General features: G+C 40.3%; 1 protein-coding gene across 1 annotated transcript in view; it reads left to right on the top strand.

The window, feature by feature from the left end:
• The window catches only part of pou6f2 (POU class 6 homeobox 2), a 64,014-nt gene extending 50,811 nt beyond the window's left edge, over positions 1-13,203 (top strand). Inside the window, exons 7-10 of the mRNA XM_026363857.1 lie at positions 2,104-2,313; positions 4,158-4,311; positions 7,402-7,570; positions 12,696-13,203. Coding sequence (XP_026219642.1) covers positions 2,104-2,313; positions 4,158-4,311; positions 7,402-7,570; positions 12,696-13,203 — 1,041 coding nt within the window. The remainder of the gene's footprint in view (positions 1-2,103; positions 2,314-4,157; positions 4,312-7,401; positions 7,571-12,695) is intronic.
• Positions 13,204-13,604: the final 401 nt, after the last annotated feature.

Here is a 13,604-nt window from a genome sequence, read left to right as displayed (position 1 = left end):
AGGTTCCCATCTGTTCTGAACATTAGCTTTTTTGGACTTGTGTGTTGACACATTGTTGAAGTGTGAACTTCCCAAACATGTTTCCTCTTTGGTCTGAATTCACTGCATGAACAGTGGAGGAAAGAAAATGGGCAGAGATATTGCCTGGCGACCATGGCTAAAGACACAGATTGCCCTGGCTGAAGAGATGAGATGACATTTCTGTGGAAACAAGAGGAGCATAATCTTAATGAGTTCTGCTGGGTGGAGAGAAGCATGGTACTCACATGCTGTACAAACTGGAGAGGGAAGCAAACACAGGAAACTAAATAAAGGCAAAAAACGGAAAGATACACTGAGAAGCGAGACTAGGGACCCCATACTACAGACACATACTTCCCATTAGGTGATTGTATCTGTTTCCATCTGTCTATAACTCGCAGTAACACTCACTTAACTACTCCAAGAACTCTACCCTTCTGATGTGAGCAGAGCTCTATGACACTGCCACAAAGCATCTGCTTGAGATAGCGAGATGGAGAAACATTGCATGGTGAGTCAGGGATGAGAGCTAAGCTGTCAGTTGCCTGCTCTTTTATTATGCTTATAGAACAACCACTTAGTCCAATGACGATGAATAATTGAGCGGAACAAGTTCCCTGCCACTGTGGCATGCAAAGCGGGATCAGTGGGACTCGGGAGACACGAGCGTCAAGCAGGGCAATAAAATATGCTAAGTGGCAGGAGAGCATTACAGGGAATTTGTTAAACCGGCGCGGAGAGAGAGATAAATTATCTCTGCCCTAATGCGAAGCAACGTAAGCAAATGAGCCGTGGCAGGGATGAATTACAGATTGTCGGCCCACCTTTCTCTCCCTGATCCCTCCCTATTATGTCAAAGAGAAGGGGGAGGGAGGAGGGGGAGGTGAACCACGTGCTGAAACACACCAGCAGTGGTGGCAATAGAGACTAAGGAGCCAGAAACGGCTCAGTTAACGCTATGCAAAAGCCTGTTTGATGTTTTTTTTGCTGTAGTTTTTGTTTTGAGTTTAGTTTGAGTTGTAGAATCTGGGACTGAAATGTAAACTTGAAGAAGAAAAGTCAAAGACAGAGCAATTTTAGCAAAAGCTGTTCTTTGCCAAGTTGCCAAATAACAGAATTTAGAATGATGGGCGTCTCATCTGTGTTGAGCTGCTCTCTGGTGTAATGAGGCTTGGTGGAGGAGCACTGTCAGCAGGAGGGGTTTGGGACGACGACTGCTCAGGAGCTGCCCAGAACCAGTCCCCAGATGACATTAACCTTCATCATGGTGAAGAGGCGCTAAGTCCCCCCTAAAGCGCCACTCTTGGCTACACTCTGGCAGCTCTGAGAGCTAAAACGCTGCAGTGACACTCTGCCGCCCCCTTTGATCTGCCCTTCCTGATTACAGCCACAGAGGAGAGGAGAGCAGGGGATGGAGGGAGGTGGAGGAGGGGTGAAGTACCCCTGGGACCCTGAGAGTTGAATTAGAAACACAGGGTCCTGTCTCACTCTCTGATGCTCCTCTTTTCTCCCTCTTATTGTTTTTTTCTCTTGCTCTTTCTTTCCACTTCTTCCCTTCTGCCTGTGTGTGAGAGAGAGGGTGAATTGGGGGTCTCTGTCTCTCAGCAGCCACACTCCTTCTCACCAGAGACAGACAAAGACACTTAAGCACAAACACACTTAGGCACACACACACACATACAAACACACATACTCAAGATGGATAATACAGTCACTGGTGTGCACCATCACACACACAGGTATTCAGCGCTGACCTTTGCAGTTCCCTCCCAGCAGTCTGCTTTGGCTTCACTTGCTCTAGCCTGTAAAACCACCTCAGTGACGGATGATCAGTGGACACTTGTGCATGTTTCTCTCCCCAAATCACACACACAGACCAACTCAAAAGCCAAGCGCTCTGATTAGCCTCGACGGTCAGCTCACGCTTTGTTTCCGATCACTTCAAAAAAGCAACACAAAAAAACAGACTTGCGGCAGCGGAGATCATTAGTACTGATACCTCCAGTAGCGTTTACCCTCTCTGCTCCGTTTTTTTTTTTAAACTGCCCAGCTGATTTTGTCTCCTCTCTACCCCCTTTGTAGATAATTGGAACAATCCCACTGATGCCCAACTCTGCAGGGCCCTCCAGCCAATCAGGGGGTGGCAACCCAGCACTGCAGGTACAGCCAATTACACCTCAGCTTCTGACCAACGCTCAAGGCCAGATCATCGCCACAGTGATCGGCAATCAGATCCTGCCTGTCATCAACACCCAGGGAATCACGCTGTCCCCAATCAAGCCTGGACAGCAGGTAACATATAAAGTACACTGATGCACAACACACATGCGCTGTATAAAGGAAGATATCTTGTAGCGCAGCTTATTATACACTGAAACTGATGCTCCAGCAGTGATCAAGTAAAGATTTTAAAACTGTTGAATGAGCAACACCTAGTGGAGTCACACTAGAGCTCTGTTTCTTCCTGAAAGCAATATTCCTGCACTGCTAGTGAGGTCTGTTTAATGCTAAACACCTCATCATTTCCCTGCTTCAACACTCATAACTCTCATTTGCACCGTTTCACTTGAAGCTTTTGGTGCAATTGTTCGCAATGTGTGAGTGTGTTTGCATGTTTCCATGTGCGTCTGTGCACATTTGGAAGGCACTTGTCAGCCAACCTTTCAGACAGTCTCAGAGACTGCTGCGCCCCTGCAGAGCCTAAGCCCAAAAAAAAACAAAAAACACTTTTCATCTCCCCACTTAAAACTCACACTCCTGCTTCTGTTCTCCACCTCTTTTCGTTTCACTCTCACTCCCTCGTCAGTAACACTCTCCAGACTTATGATTTGTCCTTTCTGACCTGAACAAGAAGTATTTTGTTTTGATTTAAAGGAAGGCACGTGAAACACACAAGTTCTTTGTTTTGTTTTGTTTTGTTTTTTTGTTTGTTTTTTGTTTTTTTGCTTGCAAGATCTGCACTCATACTGTAATTGTATAAACTCAAAATCCAGTTTGACGGTCTATACAGTGCACAAGCGTGGAGCCAGATACATGCACACAACAATGAAAATGTTATTGACTTGATAATGACAATGTCAGCACAGAATTACAGGGTAAAAGTTCACATTGAAGCTGTGCACAAATGTGCCGAATGGCTGACCTCTCAGCAGATGGACACCTAATTGTGGCTCCCCGAAACACCAGATCATACTCTTGAATGAATTAATGCATTTGTAATAATGTTTATGCTTTTGTCTCCACTTCAAAGCCTGCATGTACACATTGTTCCACGGGTATAATTTACGGTTGTCAGAGCCTGCAGTCTAGAATATTTTCAGTGAAGCTAGATAATTCTTCGAGCCTGTCAACAGTCCTGACAGTGTGTGCATCGCTGTTGACACCCCCCACCATCCAAACAAACACATGCCACAGAGAAAATAATTAATAGCAAAGACGGCTAGGAGAAGCCGGCCCAGCTTATAGCAGAGACAGCTTTTCGCTTTAAAAGTGAAGACGTACCAGCTTGATCTTGTAAAAGCAATTCAAATGTGCATAAAACATGAAAAAACATTGTTTTCTCACCATTAGAGCACCAGCTTGTGGATCATGAATTATGTTTGATATGGGGAATGCTGTGTCCACATGTTTTTATTTCTGATTCACGCTGCCTTTATGAGCATCCTCACAAGCCTGATGATGAGAGACGGGGCACTAATTGTCACGAGCTGTTTTCTCTCTTTAAAGTGAAGCGTAAAGAGTGCTGAGAAGTGATTATGGGGCTCACATAGACAGTGGAGTACCTGAGCTGAACCAGCACCTACTCTTCCATTAGTAAACTACTGCTGTAGTCTATTGAGCAGACTATTGACATCATATTTTCTTAAGTCAGTCCAAATACTGGAGTCAGTAATTAACGTTTATTCATCATTAAGTACAAGGTAAATCTCATTATATGCGGCTTCTAAGTGGCTAATTTAATACGTGTTGATTGGTTTATTAGATTTAACATTGCAGCCAAATCACTATAATAACATGATTGCTATGATGATGATTATTATGATGATGGGCTGAGGGAATAATGGATATTTTTCTGCACTGCACATTGTCGATATATTGTATGAGCCCTGTGTGTGTTTGTGTGCGTGTGTGTGCAGCTGCCTCAGGCTCAGCAGGGTCAGACAGGCCCTGCATCGTCTCAGCCCAACCTACTCCACATGTCCCACAGACAGAGTCCTCTCCACCAGGCCTCTTCCTCTTCCTCCACCTCCTCCTCTTCCTCGGCTCTCAGCGTGGGGCAGCTGGTCAGCAGTAAGTGTCAACGCAGCTCACAAAAACACATCACAAATGCATAGAGTGAAGAACTGTATTTCTGCTATTGTTGCCATATGACAGCTTGTATTCTAAATTTCTCACTTACTACTAGTAGGATCTCATTTCAAGACAGTTCCTTAAACACAGTGGATATGTTTTCACTAGGTTGTATCAAATTACATTATTAGGCCTTAATGTTGACAGAAACTAAATGATAAGATGATTTAAATTCACAAACTTCACTGAAAGTAGTGTCTACTGAAGAAGCATGTTCTGTAACAGCAACACAGTTTTCTTTATTTCTTTATCTGGGTCAAACCCACCCTGTGAGGTGACGGTGCTAACCACTGCTTCACTTATTAAAGTACCACAAATAAAATTCAGTGAAATATTCTAATAGAGGCAAAAAAAAAGAAAACGCAGCGACTGATAAAATAAAGGGAAATAAATCCATAAACTTAACCGGTCTGTGTTTCTAAGGTCTAAGGTTATAAGAATAAATGTGTTTAAGTAATTTGGGTAACCTGATCCTTTAGCGGTACGAGCTGGAAACCCAACATGGCGCTTTCAGAACCTGCGTTACTCTCCGTGTAGACAGCTTCTGACTGATCCCCGCCCTCTATGATTGTTTTACTTTTCCTGACTGTCATTCCTTTGGTTTATTAGTCGATCCAAAGTGGCGTGTGTTATGTTTAATGAACATAAGTTTCATTCTCCTGATGCTTGGGCCTTTGGCAGAGCCTTATAAATCACTGGGCCACAGCCTGTCAGCATGCAGCTACTGCCTTTAAAAACTCTGTTTTATTCAGATAAATTTCATTTGTCAGAGCCAATTCCCCTAAACTCCCTGTAAACTAATTTCAAAGGCAGCTACAATGCTACTGAATTTAATAAAAAAACAAGTTGCAATTGATCAACTTGTTGTAGACATTGTGTTTAGTTGATGTTTACTTGTAGCTGGAAAATATCTTATAAACCATTTTTGAGTCTGCACAAATCGTGTGGCTCAGCCTTGTGGTAAATCGAATTAATGGTTTATGCTGAGTATGAGCCATATCTATCACTTCCTCTCAATATTACTTTAAGCAAACATTCACAAAGAAAAGTCCCATGACAGAATCAGAGTTGCCTGCTGAGGAGAGACAATGAAATGTCATTGCATTCAGTTTCCACAAACAAAGTGCCAGAAACAGATTAAAAAGCTGAGAAGGTCTTTTACTGTTATTTAAAATTATCAGAGGGGAAAATGTCAACCAGAAAGATTTATGTCAGTAATATTTTGCGTCAAGGTTGTTTTTATTTGTACATTTATTTATCTGGAGAAAGTCAACTGAGTGGCTGCTGTGTTTTTTTTTTTTTTTTTTGAGCATTTATTTCACTCTTCCAGCAAGAAACTGCACTGCCATGTCTGTCTCATTTGCATCTAGTTATAATATGCAATCTGTATCTGGATATTCTGTCTGCATAAGACAAAGATGTGTGTTAATGCAGGTGTAATGAAATCATATTAATATTAGGTTAGAATACAAAGACCTGTGGACCTGATGTAACCTAATGTTCATGTCCGGTGTAAACAGCAGTGGTTGAGAGACAGAAGAGAATTACTTACTAACTTTTCCAAAACTGTACAAGCATGCAAATCTAGATTTCTCATTTTTAGAACCAGTTCTGAAATCATAATTTTGTTGACTGGTGGATTTTTTGTAGGCCTGTTTCAGCCATTTTTTACCTCAAGACTAAAACCTAGCCTGAATTGTGCAGCCACATAATAGCGTGAGCGTAGCCTGTAATTTAAGAAGGGACTGTTTTGTTTTTTTTTATTGTTATGTTTGTGTCATTTTTCTTTTCAGCAACAAATTGAGGTTTTCACTTGTTATTGTCCTAATTTAATGATTAATCTCAGTATTGTATTATTGCTTTGAAAAGCAGATTTTAAAGCCTGCACAGTGAATGTCACCATTGTTTCAGTATTTTTTTAATTTGCTTTTCAAACCTTTTATGTACAAGTCTGTTAGTTCTCCACCATCCATTCATTATTGCAAAATAAATTAGAATGGTTTAAATCTTAAATCATGCATGACTTAATGTCTGAAGAGGAATATAGATCCAGAGGCTACGCCAGTTGAGAACTGCTGCTCCAGACTACCATTAGTATTTCAAACCACTAAGTAAATCGTCTCCACTGGGAATGATGAAGAGATGCTCATCAATGTGGAGATGATGGGACCCGAAGCTGTGAGTGCTCATCCCTCCCATTTCAGTCAGCTTGGAGTCTCTAGTCCCTCATCTTCCAAGTGTTCACACGTCTGGAGCACGCCGCATACGCTACACGTCACTTATGAGGCACAACAAGATGGCAGCCTCATAGATTTTTGCTTAAATACGCTTGGAGGATTCCTTTAATAATTCATTGATAATGACCAGGATGAATAATTCAGAGGCACAAACTTTGCTTTAGTAAGCAGGATGCCAGGGCACCTGACATTGATGTACAATGTGAAATCACTTTTTATTAGCGGGGAAATTCTTCAAAATGCTTCAGTGAAGTTTTTCAGCTCTGCTCAAATGTGGAGATTCACAAGCAGAATCTCTTTGTGTAAAAAGTGAGTGTGGTTTATGTTTGTTTATGAGTGCTGGTGCTGGTTTGAAGGACTGAACCGTCTTCACTATAGGTCACATGGATGAAATAATCTATTTACACATTCTTTACAGTTTGAGACTTCAGAATATATGTGTGTCCAACATCTGTATGTCCACTGAATTAACAAGCTGTATATCATGTAATTTGTCTATATTCCTTTGTATGTGAGATGAAAGGTTTACACTAGCAAGATAAAGCCGTGACATGCCTGTATTCACACATCAGATGAATTTATTCTTCAAAACATCTCTTTGATACATGCAGTTTACAGCACAAGGGCAAAGAGAAATAATATGTTCTGACCCAGAGCAGGAATATTTTTAGAGCTGTTTGGAAACTATCATGATCACATATGGCTGGATGTTTGCTTCATTCACTCTAGAAAATGAGGTAAGCGACAGAGGAGCAGAGGGCTAATAAAATGAGATTTGTTTGTTGTATTGTAGACCCGCAGACTGCCCCCAGCGAGGTGGACGGGGTCAACCTGGAGGAGATTCGTGAATTCGCCAAAGCATTCAAGATCCGCCGCCTGTCCCTGGGCCTGACACAGACTCAGGTGGGCCAGGCGCTCAGCGCGGCCGAGGGGCCGGCATACAGTCAGTCTGCCATCTGCAGGTGAGGACACACAAAGAAAAAAAATCTAACAATAACTGGTTCATTATTTCTAATCAATAAGTCCTCATTCTGTCACATCAAAGCAGATGAAGTCACACAGCCTCGATGAGTTGTCTGGCGCTTGTAGTCGCCATCTATTTTTTATTCCTTTTTTAACAGACATTAAGATATTAAAAACATAATTGACTCTCACCACCCTGACAAACAAAAGCTCTTAAGTCTGTATTTAGCCTTCTTTCTCTCCCTTCTCTGTCACCCACTGACATGACAGTTACGCGTTATTTATGCAAAATACAAGTATTACACAAAGCACTTAAAGCATTTAATAATTACTAAGGCCTGCTGCCGTTCACTTTATCTGAACATAGGAGAGCCCGACGGCGATGATCTGCTAATATGATTGCCATGTTTTACTGCTGCCACGAGCACAGTTTAGTCATAAATGGTGCATTATATATTCATGATACAATCAGACAATCAGTGTTACATCCCTGTTGTTGTTCCACTAGACTAACATTTTACACAAAATCACCAATGAGCCACATCTCTTTTTTATACAGAATAATCTGGCTGGCTATCGCATCCAAATATTAACTTTAAGCAAATAGCAGAAGACAAAAGTCAACAAATGCAAGTTAATGATAGAAATGTATCTAATAAAATCTAACTAAAGAATATATTTGACATTGTACAGGAACTACTACAGATCTAGTTTTGCATGCAGTAAATTTCATGTTCTTATTATTAATTTCAATGTCCATCCACAGGCCATTTGCTTTACTGATGACCTGTAATGTTTATGTGACACAGTGCTGCCACGCACTTTTAAAAATTTCATCACATCAACATCAAACAGCCGATAAAATGTGAAACACTTCAGCAGCTCAGGTTTTATAAGGCAAGGCCGTCTCCGACTAATGTTTAAAGTCTTAAAATCACACATGAAATATTTACCTTCAGGCATTATTCAAATATTTATAACATACATTAAAAGCCATTAGCTTGAAAAATAAACACTCTGCGGGCTGTTATTAATGCTGTTAAGACAATTTTTTTGTTTGTATGACATAGGACATGACATCCTGATGTTTTAAGTAGAGAGGCAAACTTCACATGCTTAAGTTTAGTTAACATCAACGCAGACATGAAGTTTGAGGAGAAACGGGACGTCACAGTAGCTCGGGGGTCTGAACCCAGACAGTAAACAGACACTGACAGATGCTTCCATCTTGTCTCCTTTCATTGCTCAGTATGTTTTCAGGCACTTTATTAGTTTATCTAAACAGGCATGGACATTACATGACCACAACGATTTGGCCCTGTTCTACCTTGAACTGAACTTGTTTTAGCTAACATGAATACAAAACATTCATAAGGCAATAATCTGATTGAAACAGAGTATGGACATGCTATTTATTCGTTTCACACAAGTACATGATTTATTATATAATAACACTAATAATACACCTTAATCTATGTTTCACATTCACCACATTAAATGGATTCTTATCCTCATTAGTTAAATCTTTAAAAAGACACATTATAAACAAACATAGTTATATTTTAAACTTCATAAAAAAACATACACTCAGCAAAGTCCAGCCATTTCTTCAGTAGCTGTAAGTCACCTATAACAATAAGCTCACAAGGGCTTTTTGAGTTTTTATTAATTATTATTATGTCCCAATGTCTGTGTATTTATTAAACTTTTACCTGCTTACTGGCTAATCTTTTGAATGATACATTCTCTCTTTTACAAGACTCAAACACTACAACAATATAGAAGTTTATTAATTGAAAAGCTGTTAATGGATGAAGTAACTGAAACCAAAAAAGAACCAAAGAGGAAACAATAACATTAACAAGGTATTTCAACATGTTCATGTCAAAACATATCTTATGCTGTATACTAATCCTTGAAACAAATATTGACGCAAAACAGCAGCGTAACACTATAATAAACCATGACGTGATGTTTTGTTGATCACCCATATCAGACACTTTCAAATAATCAGTGGAAACTGTGCATTAAACACATGTGGAAGCTAATTTTAAAATAAAAATTCAAAATCAAATGACAATACTGTAAGTTAAGATGAACCAAATTTTTGATGTAGATGTAGATTTTAGGTCACATCATCTGATCTTTACTATAGATATTTCCTCATGACTGTAAACCCCGAGGCAAACCGTAACTCAGGTCAAACATACTACATGTCTGAGCTGAGCTCCTAAGATACTTTTAAGAAGAGCAGAGGCTTGAGGTGCATTCAGGGCCATTTTCCCTAGTGCTGGTGCACTAGAAGAGGGAGTGCATACCCCAGCTGAGCAGCTCTCAGCTCATTTTAGTATCTTCAGTTCCTGTTGATCCATGAAATGTCCTGTCTCTGATGACTCTTCATATCTACTAATGTATTCCCCGCAGTATAGAGTCTTCCTCATTCCACTGTTTAGGAGGACGGGGTTATAAATAATACCGCCTGTCGACAAGCAGAAATGCACCAACCAGGTGTAGAAACAGAGGAAGCTCATGCATGCACTAACTGTTGTCTGCAGGAGCTCGCTGCACCATTAAAAACGTCTAGTGTGCATTGTTTGTTCCACAGAGAGCAGAGCATCTTTCTACAGCAGCTCTCTGCTGTCTTTCCATCATAGCTGTCAGCCCACAACATACTTTACAAAAAGCATCCGCACACATTAAATCATTGTTGAATTCATTGTGTCTGGAAGTTCTATCTTAGATCTGCTGTTGAATTTTCTCTCTAAACAGGCAATTGTACTTTGAAAGGCTGCATAAATGTGATTTTCAGTGGCTAATTTAGAGGTGGAAGTTGAGTCATGGCAACTGGACTTCCTTCTTGTTAAGTTGAAATGTTTCCCTATTCATCCAAGTATCTCCTTCGATCCTCAGTCTGAAGAAGCTACTTGGATGAGTAGTGAAGCATGGAGTTACTTTTAGTCTTAGCTGAAATCTATGTTGTTCTTAACAGTGTACTTTACACTTTTGAGATGTAAGTCTGACATTGTCAGAGTTAGAAATACTGATTTTGATGGGCATGATGTGTATGTGTTCTTCAAACTTTTCCTCTATCAAAAAAAACAACACAAAAAAATACCTTTTACAGCAATAACAATTACAAATACTGCTTTTTCTGTCCCTATTAGAGCCAGTTTGTGCTGCTCTCTGAAGAAGGTTGTTAACAGCATGATAAGAAATTTTAGGTTTCCTCACAATTCCTAGCATCTAGCTAAGCTAACAATACTCTCTAATGAAAGTTCTTTCTTTCTGGCTATTGATACCTATTGGAACCTGTAAACAAACTACTGCTGAAAACAAAGACATTTGCAAGTGATTCCAAACTTTTGAGTCATAGTGTATACCAAACAAATTTAACAAACACATTTAGGTAGATACAGCTTTAATAAGACTAAATAGATAAAGATCTCTTTTGCATGAGAATAAATTACTTTGCTGCATCAGGGTCTGGTCAGCTTGCAGTGATTGGGGGAAAGATAAATTCCCAAGTGTATCAAAAGTTTTTTCAGGATAATGTGAGAATGTCTGTACGTCAACTGAAACTCTGTAGAAGTTAAGTGACGCAACAGGACAATAAACAAAAACACACAACAGAATGGCTTCAGAAAATCAAAATCCACCTTTTGGAGTGTCCAAGTCAGAGCCCAAACCTCAATCCAAAAGAGATGCTATGGAAGAACTTTAAGAGAGTCACATACATGAGACGTCCAAAGAATATGACAGAGCTAAAACTGTTCTGCAGGAAGAAAAAGTCCTCCTGAACAATGTGCAGGTCTTATTCACAGCTACAGGAGGCACCTGGTTGAGGTTGCCACAGGGGTGGGGGGGGGGGCGTGGTCAACCAGTAATTAATTCCAAGGGTTCACATACTTCACTATCTCTACGGAGTTTTTATGGTTGTTCTCAATAAAGACATGACAGAACTATTTTTTTTTTTTTCGTCTTATTATTTTAGACACATAATATTTGTTAATACTCTTGACTTAGATGAGATTACATTTTATGACAAATTAATGCAGAAAACAATGACATTACAAAAGGTTCACATACTTTCTTTGCCACTGTAGGATAAAATAATATACAGGAAATGTGTACACGGTATTAAAAAACACAAAAAACTGCTTCTGTATGTCAGAGTGACATATACTGGGTGTGACCGCTGTAGAGGGCTATGGAGAACTCAAGGACAAAAATAAAAGTGTAAGACCGAAACCTGATACCGGTTTCCATGTTCCATGTTTTCCATCCCATAAAAATACTTTGAATGTTCCAGTTTTTATGAAAACCAAACCATGAATGAACCAAAATGAACCAAACAATACAAGCGTTACAGGCATGAGAGGGATCCCTTCAGAGCCTAGCATCATTCTTATCGTATCTAATTCACGTCAAAAACAGAATCTGCTCATATCACACACTGAAAGTTCCTGACAACCATCAAGCTGCAAACTAGCAGTGCCAGCAAAGTTTAATTCTTGCTGTGACTTGTTATAAAGTGAAGTCAGAATTATGGCTCCACACCCGTACAGTACCTTCAACGTATCCTTATTAAATATAAAATGAGAGGTTGTGAGAGAATGAAAGAAAGTTTGAAAAATGTATTAAATGTACATTTTGATTAATAATTTAAGTTAAGTTTGTAAATAAATGATGGTGCCATATTTAACCACATGCATTTTGCTTTATTCGTTTTTATCACCTGAGGGAAAGAATTTGTGGCAGTAATTTTTTTTTTTTTTTTATGTTGATTTTGTTTTGTAGTATATACAACATTTAGTTAGCTGTTTGATATGTTTCTGGTTCAGCTGGACCAGATTTTAGCCACTGGCAATATCTCCTTGCTCCACTATTGCCACTATTTGGGACAGAGAACCACAACCTCCTCCAGAAAATTAACACAGTACTGGCACCTGTCACCTCCAGCCGCTGCAGCTGAGGTGTTTCCAGGTGGAGTTTTGCTTGGATGTGTACCTGGATGTTAGTCTCAGTCCCTGTGGCATTCTGGTTGAGGAGACTAAAATACAGGCAGCGTATCGCTTGTTCTGGCAGGGCACCTAAGTAAGATTCTTTTTTCTCAATTCTCCCCAGACACACCATCCTGAGAAGCCACTTTTTCCTACCACAGGAAGCCCAAGAGAACACTATAGGTAGCAGTCTGACAGGCAAACTGAACCCTGGCCTTTTATATCCTGCCAGGTTTGAGAAGTTGGACATCACCCCTAAAAGCGCCCAGAAGATTAAGCCCGTTCTGGAGCGCTGGATGGCCGAGGCTGAAGCCCGCCACCGATCCGGCATGCAGAACCTGACTGAGTTTATCGGCAGCGAGCCTTCGAAAAAACGCAAGCGGAGGACCTCTTTCACCCCACAGGCGCTCGAGATCCTCAACAGCCACTTTGAGAAGAACACTCACCCCTCTGGACAGGAAATGACGGAAATCGCTGAGAAACTGAACTATGACAGGGAGGTGGTGCGTGTCTGGTTCTGCAACAAGAGGCAAGCCTTGAAAAACACAATAAAGCGTTTAAAACAGCCCGAACTCGGCACGGCTGCACCAATGGACCCCCTCACTGATTCTCTAGAGGAGCTCCCGAAATGAGCGAGCTCTCTGACAACAAGGTGGAGTGGAAAAGTGGCAGCCATTAAAAACAACAAAGGTGGATGAACTCATCTTGAAATGAGAATTGAAAAATGTTCCCAACTCACCTGGACGGACAGTCATGAGTTTGCAAACAAAAACTATGTGTTGTCAGTGTGATTACCACAGTTATGTAAATGACCTTGGTGAAACCAAAAACGAGAAAAAAGAGATTAATATCTGAGAATTATGTAAAAACATATGGTGTGCTGTTTCAAAGAGTTTTAGATTCTGGCCTTACAGACCAGACTATCGCCCAAATTTTGGTTCCCACGAAGAGGGATTTAGTAAAGAGATCATACCAAATCAAAACACTATTTACCAAAGTCTGTTGCATCTGAGTACTAAGAATAATTTTGTAA

Source organism: Anabas testudineus, chromosome 2 (assembly GCF_900324465.2).
Source record: "Anabas testudineus chromosome 2, fAnaTes1.2, whole genome shotgun sequence".
NCBI lineage: Eukaryota > Metazoa > Chordata > Actinopteri > Anabantiformes > Anabantidae > Anabas > Anabas testudineus.
Note: the sequence above shows the minus strand (reverse complement) of the source record. Positions and strands in the feature narration are given on the sequence as shown.